Source organism: Amphiura filiformis, chromosome 13, assembly GCF_039555335.1.
Source record: "Amphiura filiformis chromosome 13, Afil_fr2py, whole genome shotgun sequence".
Classification (NCBI taxonomy): Eukaryota; Metazoa; Echinodermata; class Ophiuroidea; order Amphilepidida; family Amphiuridae; genus Amphiura; species Amphiura filiformis.
This window is the reverse complement of record NC_092640.1, coordinates 31,176,971-31,201,677: the sequence shown is the minus strand read 5'-3', so window position 1 is coordinate 31,201,677 and position 24,707 is coordinate 31,176,971. Positions and strand designations below refer to the sequence as shown.

General features: G+C 35.6%; 2 protein-coding genes across 2 annotated transcripts; both read right to left on the bottom strand.

The window, feature by feature from the left end:
* Window positions 1-492: 492 nt before the first annotated feature.
* LOC140168244 (somatostatin receptor type 2-like) lies at window positions 493-11,656 on the bottom strand. The gene is given in 3 exon segments (XM_072191580.1): window positions 493-8,443; window positions 8,446-8,634; window positions 8,637-11,656. Coding segments are annotated over 3 exon segments (1,137 nt in total). The 5' UTR covers window positions 8,905-11,656; the 3' UTR covers window positions 493-7,763.
* A 3,681-nt stretch (window positions 11,657-15,337) lies between these two features.
* Window positions 15,338-22,546, bottom strand: LOC140168243 (XK-related protein 6-like). Its single transcript, XM_072191579.1, has 3 exons — window positions 22,213-22,546; window positions 19,862-20,028; window positions 15,338-18,811 (listed from the first exon to the last, which is right to left on the bottom strand). The coding sequence occupies exons 1-3, from the start codon at window positions 22,464-22,466 to the stop codon at window positions 18,234-18,236; spliced, it is 999 nt and encodes a 332-aa protein (XP_072047680.1). The 5' UTR covers window positions 22,467-22,546; the 3' UTR covers window positions 15,338-18,233.
* Window positions 22,547-24,707: the final 2,161 nt, after the last annotated feature.

Sequence of the window (24,707 nt, the reverse complement as noted above, 5' to 3'; positions counted from 1 at the left end):
TCGTTGACTTTATAATAGATTTTTAAACATGAAACGAGAATAGATAATACGGTTTTGTTATAAGCGTATACATCTTTAAATCTCTAGGGAATCGTGAACGTCTTTATTTGAAATAAAGGCATAAAGCAAAATGCAAAGTCGTCCTGTGGTTAATGCGCATAAATTTGCAATTTGGCCAATAATTGCGGTGATTTTTTTTTTGTTGGTTTTGTTTTTTACAAAAACATACAAAGAGATGCACATTTGGTTGTTTTGTGCTAGGGCAAGGTTGATTAATGTATATTTCAAGTCTCACAGAATATCAAGTGTTACTTGAACTTTATAGGTTTAAAATAAATATCTTTCATCCTCTTTGCTCCATTTGGCTTGGTTGATACATCATTGGGGGCTATAATTAAATCTTAAACTTATCAGTTACTCTTTGGTGCAATAGTAATTAGTAAAATCTGTACAATTGTTTTCCTTTCTGTTACATTTTTTTAACCCAGAATAAAGTTGAATGGAACTACGTGTCGAAGGTCAAATGTCATTTTTTTCTTTGTCTATAGTGTTAGTCAAAAAGGCAATTTTAATAAAATAGTCAAATCATACTCAAGATTGACTGCACAGGTCAAATGTCGTTCTACATAATGACGAGATATTGACTACTGTGTATCATGTGTAATAAATGAGAAATAGTAAGAAGTGCAGAAGTATCAAAAATGTTTATTTGGATGTATGTGTTTGTTTAGTTGTTTACATTCACTTTAATCAAAAACCAGCTATGAGATGTGTCATGAGAGGAGTTCATAGTTGTCAGGTGAATAGTTTTCAGATGGCATAAGTTCTGCCTGGTACGATACTTTTAAAAGTAAAATCAAAGCGTAACTTTAAAGTTTAACTTTTTACATATTTACTTTATTTTTAAACATCTCAACTGTTTTTCGGTATTATTGTTATTTTCTACTTCTTTACACATATCTACCTTTATGTTTGTTTTCTTGCTTATAATGTTTATTTTTTTTATTTTTTTTTCGTTTTGAAGTTGTTGTTGTGTTGTTGTTGTTTTTTTCAAAATATGTTTTACCTGAGTTACCTAGTATACTGGTTATTTTTTGAAAATGAATGATCAGTCGTCAAAGGCTAAAATCTTTCTGGAGGTCAAGCTCATTTTGCGGACGGTCAAACCAAAGTTGTGCTCTTGGAAGATATATGATGCAAAAAAGAAAGTGATTGATACTTTTAAGCTTTATGTAACGTTTGAATTTTGATTAAATTATACGCTCCTGAGTAAAGGTTCACATGGGATTTGAAATCAATCCGCAGAAAGGTTACCATTTTGATATCTACGTAATTTAACCCTATGAAACTACCTGCCGATTGGCCAAAAAGAAGTTTCCATTATCAATTGGACCAATCAGCAATATTGTTAGAATAATTTCACCTCGCAAAAAAAATTGGGGTGAATTGTTTGCAAAGCTCCATTCTGATTGGTGATTAAAGTGAAGATATAATGTAATTGACCAATCAGAAGCAATCTTAGATCGGCAGGTAGTGCTCAGGGGTTAATGTGAGGTGTCACAAAATTTATAAAGAATTTACATGCTTTTTCAAACTGTATCCATGTGAGCTAAGTCAAGCGCAAGGTCACAGAATCGTGACCATAATGGTCGCACCAAATCTGTCTCGTCAAGTCGAAAATCTTTAGTTTCTTCACAGCAATCTATATAATCGAGCCATTTTTTATTTAACAGGGGCACGTAGAGGCGGCTCGGCCCGGGGGTATATAAATATTCAGGCTCGATATAACGTATACTGTCCGAAGCGTGACAAAAATTACAATATTATTGTCCTCCGAAAAGGTAGGGTTTTTTTTAAATGAGGCAATTGATGGTATTCTGTTTGCTCCCCCTCCTTAGATAGACCACAAAGAATGATTAAAGTACTTCCCATCATGCACTGTAAAGTGTTATGACCAGAATTTCATTTGCCACTTTACTTTTCAAATCCCATTCTGTACAAAAGAAGTTGTTTTAAAATTGTGTGTGTGTCATTCTTACTTGGTCGATTTCAGAACAAAGGATAATTCACACCTTCTGCTTCTGTAGATAACATAAAATGTGAAATCAACCAGCATATTCATAGTGTTTTTATTAAAGGTTGACATAATTGTCCAAATTCAAATTTAACCATGCACTTCTATGCAGTAGCAGAGCATTGGTGTCACGTTTCCTCACATTGCTATGCGATTACCCAGTGAGGCGTTGGGTACTTAAATCATGCTCTGGATAGACCATAGAGGGGCAAATGTCCTTGCCGATAGGATTGGCTTCACGATGTATCCAATGATCCCAATTGCAGTGCATAATATGCTTTTGCGTATTGTCATGTTGAATATGTCTGCAGATCGAAGAGCACAAGTCACAAAATAACATAATTGGTCATTGTTTTCTGGGTCGAAATAAAGAACACTTTGACAAGTTTGTTGATCAAGATCATTCAGCTAAAGAGCAACTAATTGACCTTTTCGGTAAATCCCTTTGCGAGTAGACCTGAGATGTCGTAATTTGATGTCACGCCGATGTGCATTTAATAGCGAACATCGATGCTGCTCATTTCAAAAGCGTGAAGTGCATAGTAACGATGTGCGCATCGGCGTGACGACATCACAATACTTCCTGACCCGCAAAGGCTGATGGGATTTACCGGAAAGGTCAATTCAATGTATTGACTATACCTACATGTCAAATGTCGAAGGTCAAGCCATCTGCTAAGTCAAGTCCGTGTTGTTAATGCCATTTTTATTGGATTTTGTTTGTTCCTTATGGTTATGTGTGTGTTTCTTTGTTTGTTTGTTTGTTTCGTTCTACATTTCTTTCCAGAAGTTGCATCTATTTATTATCTGCAACTGTATAGAAGTTGCGAATTACTTATTATACAAAGGGCGAAAGTCACACCCAAAGGTCATGTATTAGTGGAACCATCTAATTCAATTTGGGTACCTTGAATACTTGAAATTTGTAACTGTAACCTATCAGTGTCAATAATATGACCACGTAATTTGCTCACTTATTCCGGAAACGACATTTCTTTATTATTTCATCATTATTTTTATTATATGTGTATTTTTATTTCTTCTTTTTTAATTATTATTATTGCAACAACAAAAAACACCGTATTATTTAAGTATAGTAGTATAGCGAACCACGAAGTGGAAACCGCAATCTACTGCGAAGATTGTCAAGACAAAGTCGTTCATAAAGATTATTAAAATATACCTCTCAAAATAAATATGTCATGCGATCAAGCTATAAATGAGCCTGATGTCGTTCGCGGGTCAATACATCGTTCACTTGATGAACGGATATCATGGCTTAAGGCACAATTATCAATATTCAATTATGCAAATGAATTATCGTCAAAAGAAAATCAAAATTCAGTTTTCAATTCTTTTACATGACCCATTCTTAGAGCTTTAGTTTGCTAAAACACCATTCTAATTCGACTTTAACGCTTCCAGAGATATGACTATTTCAGTGTTGCTCAAAACAATAAAATACAAAGGAAGTTGAACATTATTCTTGTCTTTATCTCAATATTAATGTTCCCGACATCCAACTCATTACGTTTGATCAGATCCCATTTCTTTAACCTGAAGTTGAGCACAGCACAAAATAATTAATATAATGTATGTTTTTAAATCAAACTAAATATGTCAATATGTTGACAAAACTTGTCTTTTGGAGTATCTTGTTGATTCTACTGTATTACATAGCACTTAACACGCTCAGAATATGTGAAGAGGATTTAAAAAGGTTAACAGCATTGAAAGGAACATATGGTTTGCTAATACTACATCTTTTATGACGTCAAAAGACATATTTGTTGACACATTAGAAGATATCGAATGAATTTTAAGCAGAAAATGGAATTTATATAATTTACTATAGTTTTCTTCATTATATTCATAGTTGTACGCAAGGTGAAACAATGTTGACGTCCAAAGTATCAACTGTGATTGCAAAAGCTTTCAGCGTTTCAGCAATTTAAAATAGCTCACGCAAAGTGAGCGTTTTATCCTTATAAAAGTTGTATGAACCATTCCCTGAAGTGGGGAACACACACTTGGTTGAGCAGCTGTGGAGTAGATTAGTTGAATAATTCATTCGTAATGAGGAAGTTCTTTTTTATGAAATCGAAAAGTGCTTTTCCAAAATTCATCAAGTCAACTAGCTCCATAAAATACTTTCAGTTTGCTATATCAGACGGGTCATTTTAATACAGATTTTTCAATTTAGAGCCTATGCAATAAAGAAACTATAGACGGAATGCATTGATAAACAAAGCGGGCGTAGCATCATATCGCACAAATATTTCGCTGTGGACGAGACTAGAACCCAGAACCTCACACAGTAGTTTTATTTCCAAATATTAAAGCCGGCAATCGTTTTCAAGTGTTATGACAACTAAAAACATCGTTCTCTAAACATGATTCGATTGCATTCCAGAATTGCATTTAAGAATGTGCTTTGATAAGAAGCATTTATCTTTATGATCTTTATGAACGACTTGTCCTGACAATCATCGCAGTTAAGTGCGTGTTTTCCATTTCTTGGTTCGTATCCCATTATTTTTTAAATAGATCATTTTGTCAGATAACTGTTGTTCTCAAAATTGTTAATAAATGTATAAACGGTTTAGCCTCAAATGATCGATTTCGTTGGTCTTCCTCAAGTTTACTATTTCCATGGGATAAAACAAGCGTGACCAATCATTAGATACGGAACATGGGGTACCAAGCGACCTTTAGAAATCTTTTTTTATTGACGTATGACAAGTACTTGTCTAACAAAAACAAAACCCAGGCTATACAATACAACGTTGTGTTCTCACCCAATGTGGGTAGCATCACAGGTTGAATGGATGTTGGATGTTGTGTATTCTGTCAACCGTGGTACATCACCTTATGTTAACATTGTTGTTTATTCCATGGTGATATTTTCGCATGATTCTAAATGATACTGTAAAAAAAAATGCATGATTATTACGCGTTTTACTCAGATTAACTTGTTGGTTCGTTTTAATGCAATTGACAATGTTTAAAAGTGAATTTTTCAATGATGTCAGTTCTTCTTGGTTATTTTTATAATTTCTTTTAAAATATACTATTTTGTATCGTTAAGATGTCATACTTGATGGAGATAATAATGTTTGTTTGTTTGCTTTGAATTAAGATGTCAAAATCGTTAGTTGCAGGTGAGCATTATAGATTTGTCTATTTGTCGTCAATATTTCTTTTACTTCGGCTCACTCTGGGAGACTCAATGTGATCACCCGGGATACGAATAGAAAGTGTATACTATAATACAATGATCAGCTCGTAATAGGCGAGAATTATTCGGTCTTTGTTACTGCGCGAGTCAATAAAGTCCCAACATACGCCCGCGTAAATTCACAAAAGCGCGCGTTAGTTACGCAATACGCAATACGCAAAACGCAGTTCACGTAGGTACTGCGCCCAGCTCTATGTACGCTATTCTATATCAATCCACGATGTTATGAGTCTCGCCTATTACGAGTTGATCAGAGTATATGCCTGCACGGCATTCGGATCCGCATCCGGTAATGATCGCGTAGTGATCTCATGTCTTGTAAGTGCGTTACAGTGCGTGTGAGTGTATGACGCTTATGGCGCGATACCATGTGCGTGTAGGGCGATCATGACGCGTAGCCATCTGCGCGCACATGTGGATATCACATTGAAACGCATCCCAGGAGCGCGAATTAATGTGGGTTCCTCTCCGCGTGTATAGTCACCATCTGTCTCTAGGCAACACTGGGTAATAAGTGAAATTCTCAGGAATATTTATAAAGTTTATATTCGTTGGCCATAACAGGTCATAATAAAATTAATATGCGTATCGAGCTAGCGATTTCTGGTCATGTGGTCATGAAGTACATTGGTCTCAATATACTACAGTTTGATGATTAAACAGTAGCGTGGATTAAGCATTCATTTCATTGATCACACATTTCATTGTCAGTTTGGTCTCAGAAGTATATTTAAAAGGAAAAAAATAATGAAAAAAGGGTTAAACTAATCAAATTTTAATCAAGTCACAGATAGGGCAGGAAGAATTCTGAGCCCTTTGCACCAAATCGATAATTGCTGGATTTGCCGTATGCTAAAGTCACAACCGGGAGTCGTAAGCAAGTAAACAACTGAGTATTAACATGGTTAGCGAGGCTTTTGCTTAATAGACAGTACCTTTCTGCGATGGCAATAAAAGAGTATGTGCGACAGATTCATTTATTATATGACAGATATCGATATTCACTCAGATGAAAGTTAATTTTTTTCAATTACATGATATTAAACTGGGTTATCTCACATTTGTTTCCGATAAAACTTCCCAATTTTTAGATCTCTTAATAAAGTAGAAAGTTTTAATGCATAGTCCATAGATTGTCTTTGACGTGATTTAACGAGTGTGTGTCGATAAAATATCTACTTAGATTTGATGGTTGCAATTGAATTTAATATCAGTGTCATTTGATAAATCTCCTAAAAACATTTCGATTCTACTTTATCGTGGCTGGTATGTTATAATTGATATTATATTACATCTCATGCATTAATGTAGATTTCCTGCTTAGAGCTTTTTTTTCTTTTCGTGACATTTTCTCAGTAAGTTGATTCATTATGTAAGCGCGTTGTATTCCCACAACCCGGCTAATATTTAAATTCTATAGCTTCCGACATTTCCTTCTCTCGGGAGAATACGGTGCATTGTGTTTCCCTACAAATGTCGTATATTAAAATTCAAGTGATACGTTTCTGATTACAGAACAATACTAATAATACAATATTCATTAGGCCAATAGGCAATATGAAGCCAAACAATGAACTTCGTTGCTAATTTAGTCAATATCCTAATAAAAGACATTGTTCCAATCTCGGGCATAGAAGTTTTTGTGTTTAACAAATACATCGCAGTACGTCGCAGTATTTGGTGTATCAATGATTTAACACAATATAGGTTTTTAAGAATATCTTCTAGCATTTATTCCTCACTGGCACATTGTGTAGCATGATTCTTTATATCTGGCTTCTGATCTAGTATCAGATGACATTAAACATAGGATGCTGATGTTCTACTCTCTAGAATACATCATCCCAGATGACGTTAAGTTTTTACAAAGCACGTTTTCTATTAGAGATTCACTTTTCGCTTGAGATGATTAACACATATGAAAAATTTCAAATGGATAATACTTGTAAAAAATATGTTAAAAATCATTCTGAGTCGGACTTTTCCGCCGTATTTTTAAGACATACCCGTATACAACGCTCGTCAAATCGGAACAAAACAATGTTATTTAAAATTAACACATAACATTAATTTGTTACTAATTTAGTTAGTTTGTTCTGACTTGATTAGACATCAATGATATGCCCCTTATGGTTTCACGTTTGATATTGCAATGCAATGCAATGTCATGAATGTTGAGCGTTTAGAATTTCAATATTAATGGAATTTATATATCCGTTGAAAGTACCGTAATACTTTCTGCCTGTGCAAATGTTATCGTGATGCAATAAATAAATTCCTAGTTTGCTTATTGCTTGACAAAACAACTTTTTATACGATACGCTAATACATTTATATAATGACTTTATAGTATTACACACAATGTCATTTGGGAGAATTTTGTTTCCGTTTTAACATTTTGAATCGAACGATAAGTAAGCCACTTATTTTGTATATAAGAAGTAAAAGAAGCTATGTCTGCGTTTGAGTATCATTTGAATTATTATTTTGATAGCATGAACTGCGATTTAAGTCAGTTTGTGCTGTCGACCTAATACTCGTCATTCGCTGATTTTTCTTTTGCCCTTTTGTATACCCATTTTTGTTTGTACGCCACGGGAGATTCGGTAAATTGTCCCTAAACTTATCATTAACTAAAGCATATACAATAGGATTTATACAACTATTAGCGTAACTTAAACAGAGTGTGATTTCAAATACATATGCCATGCCACCCCAATTGTTGGATTGCAGGAAATAAGCCATTACCATCCGGGATATGTAGAATGGTGACCAACATATGAAAAATACTACAACCACTCCGGTAACTACCCTAGCAACTCTTCCTAGGTCCGCTGATGCCCCTGACGCCGCTCGCATGGACACTTGTTTCATTTGATTTATCAGTCTTCCGTAGCACAAAGATGTCACTGTTAAAGGGAAAATAAAATTCAGTGTGAAGTTATAAGTTATGAAAATTCTTGCTCCGAGTGTGTGAGAATCGGGATTCTCCTGGTCGCCGCCACTTAAGTAAGCCATGTTTAGAGTACATGATATACCTTGTGTAGGATGACTAAAGTAAGTCGTCATGACCATTGAAGGTGTAGCGGCTATAAATGACGCTATCCAAATAACCACACTCACAGCAACAGTTTTCTTCGCTTCCTGTGAATCCGAGCGCGACTCGAACCTTTGACGGCCAGATATCGCTCGATACTCATTGCTGTGACAAAGAAAGCACTAGCGTACATATTTAATCCATCGATAGCAAAGATTACATAACAGAGTACTTCTCCAAATGGCCACGAAAATGTTATAACACTTGCCGCCGTAAATATCAAGCTGCATAAAACAAGTCATCCGCAATAGCAAGCATTAGAATATACATATTACCCGCAGTAGTTACACCCAAACGACATAGTATTACGAATATAACCCATGAGTTGGCTATTAAACCAACGATGCACACAATATAGGCAAATATACCCGTCATCAAGTAGAGATTTTGAGAGGGTCCCACTGGTCCTTCACTAGAATAGTTACCATACTCTCCAAACTCGCTACTATAATCCGATACATTATATGTAATCGCTCCTGAGTAGAGATTCCCCATATTTGTATCTATCGAGTCATTAAAATCGCTGACAATGACAAAATATCAAAGGCACTAATTCTTGTGCTATGAAGAAAAAGGCAAATTCAAAAGCCGCCACGAGAACAGAGAGATTGTCACAAATCGTTACAGATTTACCGTGTACATCTTTCTTAAAACGATGAATAGAATCATTTTAATGTCTCACTATACTTTATGGTAATCCAATAGAGCAACTCCTTTTTGCTGCGCTATTTTGCTCCTTAATAATTCAATCACCGTAGTATCTCATTAAATTGACTTCTTTCAACTAGCGAGTGAAATTCTGTCGCAAGAGACTCTCTCACTACAAAACCGTTTGCCTCCTGCGTGTACAGTAGTTTTCTGATTTATATAGAAGGATGCGCTATTAATTCTACCTTAATCGTGGAGTCGTCCTCCGTATCAATCGTAACTTCTCTTATCGGTCAATCATCGTCATGTCCAATTCACGTTAACTTGGTTCTCGTACACTGTCTTTTATATCGTCCACCGTTAAGTCTGCTTATTCAACGCTAAAGTAGTGATGCGTGGGCTTATACGAAGATAGCAAAGCAAAGCGGAGATTGTTTCCAAGATCGTTGTAGATTATATTAAAACTTCGACTTTTGTTTTGCAACAGGTTTTCAATTTCCTTATTATTTTAATGTAAGCCGTACAGCGCAGTTAAGTAATATTAAAACCAGGGGATATTTTTATAAACCTCCTCAGCGAGATCTCACTTTTCTCGTCGAACTTACTTTTCACACAACGCACTTCTTAGTAGATTTGCCGCTTACTTATCTTAATTACAGATTCTTATTTTCAATTAATTTGTTCCGCTAGTTGGGTTTACAAGAGTATCACCAGGCGAAGTTGTTTTTTAATTTGTTGCTTTTGATCTAGGAGTCATTGATTGTCCTTAATGTAAATATAAAGCTGACCGAATGCAATTAACGTGCCTCGCTGGAATGTAAAACGCTGGGCTTACGGATTGGTATCGAGTTACTTGGTACAGGCAAGCCTTTTATCTGCAATTACACGAAGATATCACTTAAAACTGCACGGCCTCTATAGCGAGCTTGTATACGCAACAAAATAGCTATCAATGAATGTTATTCAATCCAATGAGTTGAAGAAGATAGTGTTTCAGCATATAAATTCAACTTGACATAAAAGTGTGTATAAATAGCCGCAAGGAAATTTCATTCAATAAAATGCGTGTTTTGTAATCAGTCACAAATAAAGCAATACCTTATTTAGAATGTTTTCAAAGACAGAACTGAACATCATGACGTTGTATCTGCCTACCTTTGCAGCTTCTCGCATACATATCTCACTGTGATATTTAAAGTTGATGAAAATTAACTGCTAGTCCGTAATGATTTGTTGAATGTTTTTCAAAGTTATATCGACTGCTTTGTTACAGTCGCAAACTAGTTTAATCAAGCAGAAACGGTTATTTATTGCATGTAATGCTACGGGAAATACAGAGCTTCGCTGAAGTACTGCCCTAACGCTTCTTCATTCACAAGAAAACAGCTGTCATCTGAGACGGCAACAAACTGACTTTTGAACATGGTGTATTACATTAAATAATTGCTATACTGGATTGGCAGATACAAGCCTCCATGCAATCACACACGTTCTGTTTCCGCTTATATCAAATAACACTCCTTGCTTCCTTTCATGTAGATTGTACTTTACAAGTCCGATCCTCTTTCTATTCAGAAAATTAAATAGAACTCGCTTTCTCCTACATTTTCGCCCGATTACAGTCGGGGGAAATTGGTTGCTGGCTATAAAAGAAGTGATGGTACGTGGCTGCTAAACTAATTTGCTGGCACAATTAGCTTTCGTTGGTGGTTGTGTACTTTCTGCGGCTGAAACTTCTCAACCAGACCGTTTCTGAACAGCTGCTGACTACAAAAGACGTTTCATTCAAAGAAAATTGTTCAATAAAGTCAATGTCAATGTTTTTTTGCAAACGACGTTATTCAATTGCTCAACGCGTATATATTGATAACATGTATTAAAGCGGTATGTTCATCGGTAACAGATGGTGTTTAGTGCGTCTGAGATGACTTAAAGAGTAACATAGAATGTAATACTGTCAAACTAAGGCCAAATGTCGTAGCACATTGGAGATGTCATCACTTCATCTGCTCAGGCAACAGTAATACTAGCCTATTAGAGTTCATGGTTAGACTGGCTTTAGCTTCCAATCCTGCTCCTTTGAATACATTTCACACGACAGGTGAATTTACGCGCCAACAGAAATCATGATTGACTTGAAATCAACAAAGTCAATACACGAAGGTCGATTACAAGATTAAACGCCACATGCAGCTCAAGTAAAGCTACAACAGTTAAGCATTTTTACCATTCCTTTACTGACATCCAGTTTCCCGTTTCTTCCCAGTTGCCGTGAGTCAGTTTTAAAGTCGTAACGGTCTAACAAAATACTCGCAGCATTCCTGGAACGAAATGCTGCTGTTATTTATTTCTTGTTTGATGTATTATGTCCCGCGGGCAGTGGTAGAGACGGGCTCCTCCATTCGCTAGAAGGATGATACCTACATGAGCCAGTAATCTGTCCCAATCTGCCCTAGTGGTGTGTATCAAACCAAAGGTTCGTTGCTATTTGTCAAGTGTTCCTCCTATCAAATCATCAAGAGAATTTTATTACATATGAAACTCTTATAGACAACACAGCCGATGCGCACTTTCATCACGTCTGCACTGTGATGACTACCAAATTTCTTTTTTCTCCATAGTCTGTTTGTCGTCCAAGTCATAAGCCACGCCCACTGCCCACGGCAAGCAAAGTGTGAACGGACGAGTGTTGATCATGTGGTGGCAACTTCAATTTACTATTGGCTGACTTACACAGACTCAGGTTGACGTAGAATTGTTTATTCTTAATCGGTTTACTGAGGGCGTACTGCCGGTGAGTGGGACAACTACGTACACACTTCGCAATAGAAATCAATTTTAAGTAAGAAATAAAATAGAGTACATACTTGTGATGCCAACACAATCGCTTTTGACAGAGACATACAGTATTAAAGTGCAGTGTTCGATAGTAAATATAAAAAAAATACGTAAACTTCCCCACAAATGTTATACGGAAAACATCTTGGAAACATTTCTCAGCAGGAAATTCCGGGCAGGTGTAGTAAGAACACAGTTCTCCTTTCATTGGATAATGGCAAGTACATTGAAACCATACTAGCAATCGAGCACGTTTATTATCAAAACAAAATGAACCCTTTAATACGTACCTAAACCTACCCCCAAATATAATGTTGTAGTCTTATTATTTTTATAATGAAATAAATTTACATATAGTTATATCTATATCACTGGCAATAATCAGTTAAAACAAAATTTGAAAGCTGCATTTTGATGTGCGTGACAATATATGAAGAGCTTATTTCCAAACCGTGTTAAGTCCACAAACCCATGTATCTGATTTCCCTGTGCGATATTGCAATGGGTTGTGATGCTATATATGTATTATACTTTCATTTGGATGCACCATTACAAAGCAAACAGTGGATGGATGCACAGTAACAATACTGTGTGAGGCCTTTGTTTCCCAAGGGAGAACAATAGTATGCATATTGTTATGTAGTATTGTTATGGTAAATAATAACTTGTTGATGATACAACTCATTGTTGCTGATGTCAAACTTGTCAAAGTAATTGTGATTGTAATACACAAGTAAACGAGACACATGGAGTTGTTGACTTAACACGGGTTGGAAATAAGCTCTTCATATTTTCACTATGATAGGATAGTGCCGCAATTACACTGTTCATAATTATGGCAGTTCAAACCGAGCAGGAGATCAGTGACTTAATCTTTCGGTTGTTGTATATTTTTAAGTGTTTTCTTTATAGATTTACCAATTCTGAGTACAAAAATCCTTTTTTTATTAAAAAAAAAACAAGACTTCCAAAGACTTCATTTGTTTGCACCGCTCTCTGTTGATATGAAGACGGAGGTACCGCTTACTTTGGTTTCTAATAAAAACAATTCGTTGTACTTCATGAACTACAGTTAATTGTGTGCTTCATGTATTTTTTCTAACCGGCTTTCATGAAATGTTTTTTTTTTGTCTGCAGGTTTTTGGATGAAGGTTTAAATCTTCCTTATTATTATTAGACTGTTAAAACTACTGAATTTTATATGACTAAAAACCGTACGCCACACACATTGCTGATGTAACGTTGGCAGAAAGTTTACTCTACAAAGTCAATCTGCTATGTCCAACTAGGGAAGTCCAACAACATATGAAAATGTTTCAATACAAAAACGATTCTCTTATAAACCATCATGCGCACAGTTTCCACCTCGATACACATGAGCACACATTTTTGTCCCAAGAGCTTCCAAGCAGAGAACAACAAGCAGTGAATGTCTCCACCACAGTCTTTGATTACACTAAACGGTTGAGTGCATAAATGTAGGGGCTGTGAAGCTTAATTCTGGCTAAAAATGGGCCTCTTTGATTGTTTTTTGTCGAAACCTCAAGTGTTCCCTTCATCCAATCAGATTTTGTTATATCAAACGAAAGATAACACGCCTCCCTAAAAACACTTTTAGTCACTACATGTAGGTCAACAGATAAAACAACTCAATGTTACAGCATGGCGAATGTGGGAAAAAATAAAATTTTACTCTGAAAAGTCAATCTGCTATGTCCAACTAGGGAACTCCAACAAATTAGGTCCAACTATGGTCCAACAAAGCAAGTACTAGTATATATTTGTGTTACATGTACTGCAAAAATAACACAAAAATTTATATCTATTTTATCTTACCCACAACTTGACTAATTAATGTATAGGCATATCTGGTGGACAAGTTTACGCATATGAATGAAAAGTTATATTAGGTTCCATACTCGACAATAGATATCTGCTTGTGACGTGACGCGAATTACATATGTTTGTTTAACAGTATTTGATATGGATATCTACCAAATACACTCGCTATAGAAAGCAATGCCTATACAGATTGATCGCAAGATTCTACTGAACAGACTATAAACATAGTATATCACAGCATAGTACATGTACACTAGTTCGATTCATTGAATTGTTATAATATAGAGAGGGCGTAGTGTAGGTTATCTGAGTAGCCATGAAAAGCCCATTTAAAAGAAAATATCAAATTATAGTAATGTGTCCAAAACTATCATGTTGTCACCATATCTTTTGATAGATTGATTGATTGATTAATTGATTGGTTGATTGATTGATTGATTGATTGATTGATTGATTGATTGATTGATTGATTGATTGATTGATTTTATTCGATTAAAATTCAACATAAAAATTACAGATACGAAAGCAAAAACAGAATATACAATATAACTTTAAATTACAAGTACAATGTATCAAACAATGCTGAATTAAAATCTTTGATTACCCAAGAAAGCCTCCAAAAGGTAGCTTATTTCCAATGGGGTCCAATTGTAAAAACAAATATAATATAATAAGAAAAGCACACTAAATTCAATACAGAATCAAGAAAAATCTATATATATATATATATATATATATATATTTAAAGAGAATGTGAAAAATAAACCATATAAAAACACTGAAAAAATAATGAAATTATAAATTGATTTCACTTAGGTTAGTCTTTGTCAAAGACCTCTCGATCCTAGGGGCGCGAGCGGCGAAGCCGCGAGCTGAGCACCGAGGGCGCGACAGAGCGGCGAAGCCGCGACAGCGAGCGGCGAAGCCGCGAGTGGAATATTATAGGTGGCGCTCCCACTACGGCGGTCCAGGCAGAGCCTTGTTGTTGGGCTACACTTAGGTAGGTCTTTATTGCACTTTTAAAACATTTCTGATTTTTGATGATTGGGAGTGAATTCCAATCTTGGATAAAAGTATTGCACGCTTGACTTTTGGCACGGGGAAGAATAAAATTAAACTCACTGGAACAAGTGTTATAGCCATGAATATCAGAAAAAAAGTTTGAAATTGTCTGAAAGATGAGAAACTGAGGTGCCATTGAAAATTTTTAAAACATGATTCATTTTAAGTTGAGTAACTCGATCTACTGTGGTAAATGATAACTTTACAAATGGTTCTTCTCCAATGGCACCTCATTGTTTAAATTGATTTATTCCATCCCGAGCAGGGTCGTAGCTAGAGGGGTATAAGAGTGTAGTATATCAAGCCCTCCTCGGCCATCATACTATTTAGAATTGTTATAATATAGAGAGGGCGTAGTGTAGGTTATCTGAGTAGTCATGACAAGCCCATTTAAAAGAAAATATCAAATAATAGCAATGTGTTCAACACTATCATGTTGTCATCATATCGATTGATTGATTGATTGATTTTATTCTATTAAAATTCAACATAAAAATTACAGATACGAAAGCAAAAACAGAATATACAATATTATTGAATATAACTTTAAATTACAAATACAATGTATCAAACAATGCTGAATTAAAATCTTGGATTACCCAAGAAAGCCTCCAAAAGGTGGCTTATTTCCATTGGGGTCCAATTGTAAAAACAAATATAATATAATAAGAAAAGCACACTAAATTCAATACAGAATCAAGAAAAATCTATATACATATTTAAAGAGAAGTAGAAAAATAAGCCATATAAAAACACTAAAAAAATAATGAAATTATAAATTTATTTCACTTAGGTAGGTCTTTATTGCACTTTTAAAACCTTTCTGATTTTTGATGGATTTAATATGATTTGGGAGTGAATTCCAATCTTGGATAAAAGTATTGCACGCTTGAATTTTGGCACGGGGAAGAATAAAATTAAACTCACTGGAACGAGTGTTATAGCCATGAATATCAGAAAAAAGTTTGAAATTGTCTGAAAGATAAGAAACTGAGGTGCCATTGAAAATTTTAAAAACATAATTCATTTTAAGTTGAGTAACTAGATCTACTGTGGTAAATGATAAATTTACAAATGGTTCTTCTCCAATGGCACCTCATTGTTTAAATTTATTTATTCCATCCCGAGCAGGGTCGTAGCTAGAGTGATATAAGAGTGTATATCAAGCCCTCCTCGGCCATCACACTATTTAGAATTGTTGTAATATAGAGAGGGCGTAGTGTAGGTTATCTGAGTAGTCATGGTCCTTCTCCAATGCATGTGGCAACTCATTTTTTTAATTTATTTATTCCATCCCGATCAGGGCCGTAGCTAAACATGCTAAAGGGGTATAACGTTAAAGTAATACACCCCGTCAACTGTGCCGTCATAGATTTTCTCGGCGAACAGTGTTGTTTGGAAAACCATGCGCTCGTCGGTAAATTGCAGTGTGTCGTTGAATTGTTAAATATGCGTTGCTGGGGCATGGAGATGTTATATTGCAATAGCCATTTGGTTAAACTATTTAAAAGAAAATATCAAATAATAGTAATGTGTCCAACACTATTATGTTGTCATCATATCTACTGTGGTAAATGATAAATTTACAAATGGTCCTTCTCCAATGGCACCTCATTGTTTCAATTTATTTATTCCATCCCGAGTAGGGTCGTAGCTATAGGGGTATAAGAGTGTACCTCAAGCCCTCCTCGGCCATCATTCTATTTAGAATTGTTATAATATAGAGAGGGCGTAGTGTAGGTTATCTGAGTAGTCATGGTCCTTCTGCAATGCATATGGCAACTCATTTTTGTTTCAGTTATTTATTCCATTCCGATCAGGGCCGTAGCTAAACATGCTAAAGGGGTATAAAGTTTGTAATACGCTCGTACACCCCGTGTGCCGTCATAGATTTTCTCGGCGAACAGTGATGTCTGGAAAATCATGCGCTCGTCGGCAAATTGCATTGTGACGTTGAATTGGGCATGAAGATGTTATATTGCAAAAGTCATTTGGTTAAACTATTGACAAAATATATGGTCATTTGCGCCAGAATAGTGGATTTTCCGTGATTGTTTTTTTCCTTTCCGGGGGGGGCAGAGGGTAAAGAAATAATTGGGGGAAATACCCCTTCAACCAACCGTGGCACCACCACTGCAAGATAACAAGATGAGGGTAGAGTTTGAACAAAATATCAAAAATATATAGTCAACAGTGTATCTAATTTTAATAAGTGCAATACAATGACACCCGTGTCTCCTACTTATTCTGTGACTTTCATGGAAATAGCTTGATTCGCTTTGGCGTGACATTGCTATTATTGAAAGTGGACGAAAACTACATGTGTGTAATTTACAGTGGAAAGGCATTATAACACATGGATCCTTTATCACCATCGTCCAGCCCCACTGTGCAATATATTGGAGCAATCCTACATTCGTTAATAGGAAATACACCAAATTTGGCACAGATGTCGAGCTTACAAACGATGAATAATTCTTGATATGGGATTATAAAGTGAAATATTTCAATATGACTTCAGATATTTAGGTTGAAAAACATACTTTTTTGTGACTTTTACCACAATTCTTACCCAAAAATTTCATTATACAGAGGATATTACTTCCTCGAGGATACTCAGCAGTAAATTTTATTTTCTGATAAGTAGCTGTGGGTTTGCCAATATACTGTGGACATAAATACATGCTGTAACACTAGGGACGAACATTCTCTATACTTTTATGAAAATTCCATCTCTGCCGGTATTTCACATGATGAAACTCATACACCGCAATAATTGTCTTCAAAGGTGCCGCCAAAGAAAGAATAGGTTAAGGTCACTGTCACTCAAGCGTAACAAATCCTTTATTTCATACAAGGGTTGCTTCGTAACATCATAAATAATCGATAGATATCGACTATTTAGTAGAAGTAAGAACAAGATACAACCAATATACTGCATAACATTTTCCAAATAACTGTGTGGTAGGTAGTTTTGTCAAAACTTTTTTACGCAATAACCTGTAACTTCTATAGGTCAAATTTCTAAAATCTAAAATTCCTAAGAAAGCTAAATACATAGAAATTTTAGAATTTAAAACAATACTACCAATAGTAATGCTCGTCATACCTAAAAAAATCAACTTAATATGTAGAATCATATTTTGTTGACTCCGTGGAAGAGTCAACATCAGTGACTCTACACAGGAGTCATGACTCCTATGTATGATCATCAATATTGACTGTTCAAATATGACACTTGAAGAGTCATATTTTGTTGACTACCCTGAAGAGTCAACATTGATGACTCTACACAGGAGTCATCTGACTCCCAATATGGAACCATTTTAGACATAGAGTCGCGTAGTGGCTGGACTCTGCTTCTGGATTCATCCTGACTCCAGTTTGGCTTTCAGTGTACATGTAGGTCGTTTTAGGCTACAACACTGAGCTCTTTAGGTACCCTTAGGCATGTTAGATAATCGTGCTTTAAGCTTTATCGTTACGTACACATGGTTCCAGTAAAATAGCATTCCCATGAACACGATGCCTACGATGAAGCCATAGTAAGCTAATGGCCCATCTGCTGGTATACCATACCAGGTAACATAACCACTACGGTCATACATGGGACTGAACATTACTGTGTTGGCAACGAATTGTGCAATCAGAGCAACAAACATCGATACGAACATGTTGAAGGTGAAGCCATCCTTGGACTTGACGAAGACCACAAAAAGCCAAGTTATTAACATGCTTGGAAAGCTAAATGGTAAAGACATAAACAAATCCACGAACAACCAAATCCAATCATCACCATATTGATAATTGAACCTACATATTTGCATAATATTCACCACCCAATATATCACAGTTGGAGGAATTGTCAGTAGAAGCCACACCAACAAGCAGGGGTGATCTAGTAGCCATTTGTATTTACCATCTACGTCTTCCAGTGAGAGACCGTTGTCGTCCATGTACCATGATCTGGTTACCCATATCAACGAAATCAAGGAGAAGACTACACTGATAACTGAAAAAAGAAAGAAATAAAAATTCCTTTAAAAAGGAGCGCCCAATGGGAGCTTTGATGTGATGTGGGCTTTGATGTGAATAACATTAGCATAGTAATAAGGAAATGTAAAGCATATCTATTGTAGTGGGAGAGGTGTAAAATCGTACTGCGCGGGATGTAAGATGATTGGTTTCAATATAAAAGGAATAAAGCTCAGGATATCATTTCGGTTACTATTGTTAGATTAGGTAATAATAGAATCTTTCTATTCAGAATTAAGCTTTGCATATTCAATTCTTATGGATTATTTTTGTATTTCTTATGATTGTGACTGCATTGGTAAAGAAGACAAAAATTAATTAAAAACAAATAATACCTAAAGAGGCATCATGCTTGATACGAGACATTGTATTACTTATCCTAGACAAGACTACTTAACTTGTAATAGATCATCAGAATTACAAGTTGTTATTACAGGGGGTAACCCTATTGGTTTTGGTATATAAAAAGGGCTGTATCTGATATAGGCCTATCGCAGAAATATCACTTAAAAGACATTATCTGATTGAATACTCACTCAGAAAGCCTACACAGAAATTATTCCAAAAGATGCTGCAATGTGTTTTCTCGGGAATATCGACAGTAATTAATAGAAACAAATAAAAATGAAAATGAAAATATAACAACATATTGTGAGTGATTTACAGTGATTTCCTGCTCATGATTGAACTTTGTTGGGAATTCAGTCGGCAGCTACAGAGGAGTTGTAGGGTATAGGACTCTGGTGTTTAGTCGGAGGGCGGCTGCTACGGAAGAGTAGTACGGTATAAAAGGACTCCGGTGTTTATTCAGAGGACGGCAGCCACAGAGGAGTAGTAGGATATAAGACTCTGGTGTTTAGTCAGAGGACGGCTGCTACGGAAGAGTAGTAGGGTATAGGACTCCGTGTTTAGTCAAAGGCCTTGCATGCACGAGCTCCTCATTGTGCCGGTGTGTTGTCAATACCCAAGTCCTCGGAAAGCTTCGGAAGTTTACGCAAACGTACCCCCATACGTCACACACACTCACCTGTTAGCCATTTGACACCTGTCACCTGTGTCATGATATACATCTGCAGAGCAACCTGTGGAGCAGATTTCAGGAGGCCTTCAAGTAGACGTGTTACATGTATACCACCCTTGATGTCGCTGTCAGTACCATTCCCCTTTGCCTGTTCACGCACTTTGTATATTAACCTGGTTAGCAACAATTAAAATATCACTTACTTTAATAAGCATACATCAAAAGGACATTCTATTCTCATCATATCATCATATCTAATGGCTAATAATGACAAGGAAGACATATCTGGGTCTGGATCGCGAAACCCCAAGCTTTGCAACCGATCGCTGTTTCCGCTGGTATGTTAGTAATACTTCTAGCCTATTAAATACTAGTCGGTAGGTGCTGTTTACATGAACAACGTCTATTCGACATTATTGCAGAAACAATTTGATGAAAATTATTATGTTTTCTACAATTTCCACGTGATATTCAACAACTTCATTATGGTGAGGTCTTATAAAGGTGTTTTTATTATTATTATTATTTTTATTATTATTATTATATCTTCAGTTTTATATCAATCAAATTAAATGTATTATATGGCTAATAGTGTAAAAAACATGATTTTGGACAACCCTTTGAATAACGTTAGTCCCGGACGTTAGTCTGACAATTTGATTTTCTGAGGTCAGATGTTGCTTTGGAGATCAGCCAGTTGCTCAAATGATGTTTTTATCAGTCATTGTTGGTCATAAGCAAGATCAGACCTACCAAATGTGTAACAACCAGAAGTAACAAGAAATAGCACACACTGCTTGTGTGTAGGTAAGCACAAAAGAAATGACCAAATTCTTTTGTGTATGCCTATTGTGATTGTGCAAGTGTGACCTTGTGTGCAGATACACTAAGATGCGCACTGCAATTTCAGCTTTTCCATTTATATATTTATGGAAAAATCAATGTTTTTGCTATCATGAAACCTCAGAATTGACATTGAAACTTAAATGTCATTTAAGAAAATCATAATGACACCATTTAACATAAGAAATCTGATCAAATATGTAGGCCTATAATACTATAGCCTACATGTTAACCATGTTAACTATAGAAATCAAAGGGCATTACATGCTTTGTCGATTGGTACATTGATAAATATCTCTGAACAAACATCTTGGAAAATGGACTGATCTGGTAAAAATGGTAAAAAATGGTGTCAAAAATTATTGGAAAGAGCTATCTACTTTATTTTTTCAGTACGGACTGCCACTTACATGTTCATTAATATGTAAAAGTGTTAAGAACAACAATTTAAATATACTGCTACTACCGGGGTTAATTTAAGCAGAAACTTAGCTTGTAATCACCGTTAAAGTCAATCTTGAGAAGTAGACTGATCATGGAAATCATCTCCTCTGGTCCATTTTTTGTCATCCTAGAGATGTTTATTTTGAACTATATTATTTGTTCATATCATAGGATAGGGTTTTGGCTGAATTTTTTACACTTTTCACATCCAGAGGTGAATTTAACCAACTTTCATTCACTTTCTTAGGAAACCATTACATATCATTAAGGTAAAGGAGACGATCCTGAAACAGTGATCGGAGTGCCCATCTCTCTTTCATTGGCGATTGGGCCAGACTCCTCCATGTAATGTTGCTATAGGGGATCGCTACACCTCCTCTACAGCGAGTCTGTTACCTTCCCAGCATTTAAGAATGCCGGTACCCACTTAAACACCTGGGTGGAGAGGATTAATCGAGATAAAGTGCCTTACTCAAGGGCACAACACGATGGCGTCGCCGGGGCTCGAACCCGCAACCTTCCGATTATGAGTCAGTGCCCGTTCCGCTAGGCCACCGTGCTCCCATATCATTACTCAAGAACAAAAACTTCATTCACAAAAAAACTTCATTCACAAAAAAACAGATCCTTACACAACTTAATCCTTGCTTTCGGGACATTGCTTATAGTCTTAGCTTTTCTGTGATACCCTATTTGTTAGGAATTATCTTCAAATTCTCTTAGGAAATTGAAAATAAATGAGGCTACATAAATGTTACGCATTACAGGCCAATATGAGCGCCTCGTTACGAAATTGAGTGCTAAATAAGCAGTTAATTAAGAACTTTGTTTTTGTTTTGGGGGCTGAAATATATACCTTAATATCTTGTTCATAAATAGAAACAATTAGATTGGTGTTAATAATAGTTTAGACTGAATTCTACCAATTAAAAGATCAGTGGTGGGTACATACTGCAATTGGTTGGTCTAATCTGGCTTATGACCTGTTGTGATTTATTACAGATTTGTGTTGTATCGCTTTTTAGAATATGTGAATAATATGCAAAAGGCAACCATGCGGTTGTACTTACAGAAAAAGCATTCCAAGTTGTAGTATGAAAAATGCCCAAAATACTTTTCTCCAAGATGATTCAATTTTATCATAATCCACGTAGGATAAGATATTTGTAATTACCAGTGCCACTGCAGCAAAAGCTAAAGTAAGAACTCCCCACCAAGTTTCTCCCTCGTTAATGTACACCACACCTACTACAATGTCTGAGCCAACATCGAAGAGGTATAAGCCAATGGCCCAGTAGCTAAGTAGGCCGAAGGAAATAGCCATGGTTAATGGGTACTGGCTCTAGCACACAAAGTAAACACCTTCCTGCGTGAATACATGCAGTTCACAAATCACTGTGTTAAAGCTGTGCAAATAAACATGGAAATGAAAATAATAGAACCACTAAGAATATTATATATCACTTAAAGCTATAAAATTACAATTAATTGTTTAAGTCAGGATGTATCGTAAAATATGCCTCAAATTGCATATAGGCCTATTGATGATTGCTGGTCGAGTCATTTATAAAACAGGTGTATTACGAAAATGTTATGCAGCACTTAGGGTTGATTTCTTTTTATTTTATTGTTGTATATATAATAAATTACTGAGTTTGGCGAATTGGTAAGGCTAAAACGATTTACATTATTTCGGAAAACAGACTTTTTACGATGCGAAGAACAAGGTCGTGCGCACTTCAATAAAACGTCGAAGTTTTGTTTTGTTTTTACGTAAAGGGGGTCAAATTAAGTTAATTAGTTTTAAAAGCACTGAGGGTGGTCATATTTTTCACTCGCATCCTACAATAATGCGAAGGATCAGTAGAGGAAAAGGGATAATCAGAACATGGGGTCGTATTTAAAAATATAGTCGAAGCTAGGTAGCTGCAGATACACACACACACATATGACACACACCACCACCAATTCAATTTATACAAAGTAACATTTAAAGAAAAACATGAAAGCTGAAAACTTACTTGCCAGTTTATATTGCTAGCTCACGTTGGCGCAATCTCGGTCCAGTACTATCTCGAACTGACTTCCGTTAAGTTTTCATAAAAAAATACTGGATATTGCTGGATATTTCAAATGAAAAACAAACACGTGCGGTACAATAAGTGCTTTAAAATAGAAATGCGCACAGGAAACGGAAGTTTTTGGTAACCTTTGTTAACCTAATGTAAAGTCTGCACAAAAAGTAACTCAGCTGTTATATATACGCCAATAGATTCAGAACTAATAATTGTTTTCACAATATTTTAACTTAAGAAGAAGGATGATTTATTTACGCGCATTTTGATACCCCATTTGTCCAATTTTGTTCATTATTATGTCTTCAGAATCTTGGCTCCTATACTTTGTACATAACCTGGCTGTCTGATAAATTTGTGTATCGGTCACTTGGAGTTACAGGGTTTTTTCATATCTGTAGCCTCTTCATAGAGTGCATAGTTCATATACTTTATATGTAAAAGTCTCTGTTGATGTGATTTTGTTGTTGTTTATGTGACAAGCCATCACCAAAAATCACACTTTTGACCAAAAATCACATTTTTGACCAAAAATCACATTTTGACCAAAAATCACATTTTGACCAAAAATCACATTTTGACCAAAAATCACATTTTGACCAAAAATCACATTTTGACCAAAAATCACATTTTGACCAAAAATCACATTTTGACCAAAAAATACATTTTGACCGAAAAACACATTTTTAACCAAAAATCACGTCAAAAATCATTTTGACCAATAATCGCATTTTGACCAAAAATCATGTTTTTGACCAAAAAAAGATTCTGAAGACATAATAATGATAAAATTGGACGGATTATTTCGCATGATACCTGAATTTATCAGTCTTGCTAAAGTTGTCAAATATCACGCTCGACTTCGTCTCGCATGATATTTGAAAACTCTAGCTCGACCGATAAATTCAGGTATCACACTCAATCCGTCCAATTTTATATCAATATTGACAATACAGCAGTGTTTTGAAAGAAAAATACCCCAATTTAAAAGTTGCAGTTATTTGTATTGATTTGAAGTAAGCGCGAAGATAATGGCGGGCTTTACGTGTTTACAGTGCCGGCATTATAACCATTGATCGCTGTAAACTGCAACTTTAAAATTCGGGTATTTTTCGGTAAAAGCACTACTGTGTTGTTAATATTGAACGACTTTTGACGAATAGGGTATCAAAATGCGTGTAAATAAATCATCCTTCTCTCTATGTTGAAATATTGTGAAAACAATCATTAGTTCTGAATCTATACATATAGGCGTATTTATAACAACTGAGTTACTTTTTGTGCAGACTTTATATTAATCCTGTTAAAGGGACACTTCGTGATCCACAGCCTTATCCCTAATTAACTGCAAATATATTGAGATTTTTATACCATGAGAAGCCTAAGATTACATTTTTGTATATATGTAACCCTTTCTTACAGATTCATTCGTTTAACAGACATCAACCAATTTCAAATTACAACACAGTGACCTATGGGCAAATTAAAAG

Excerpts from the sequence above, each read along its gene's own strand:
- LOC140168243 (XM_072191579.1), bottom strand. The coding sequence starts at position 22,466 with ATGGCTATTTCCTTCGGCCTACTTAGCTACTGGGCCATTGGCTTATAC. Across the intron at positions 20,029-22,212 it reads CAACTTGGAATGCTTTTTCT|GTTAATATACAAAGTGCGTG; the intron begins GTAAGTACAACC and ends GTTGCTAACCAG. Across the intron at positions 18,812-19,861 it reads AGGTGTCAAATGGCTAACAG|TTATCAGTGTAGTCTTCTCC; the intron begins GTGAGTGTGTGT and ends TTCTTTTTTCAG.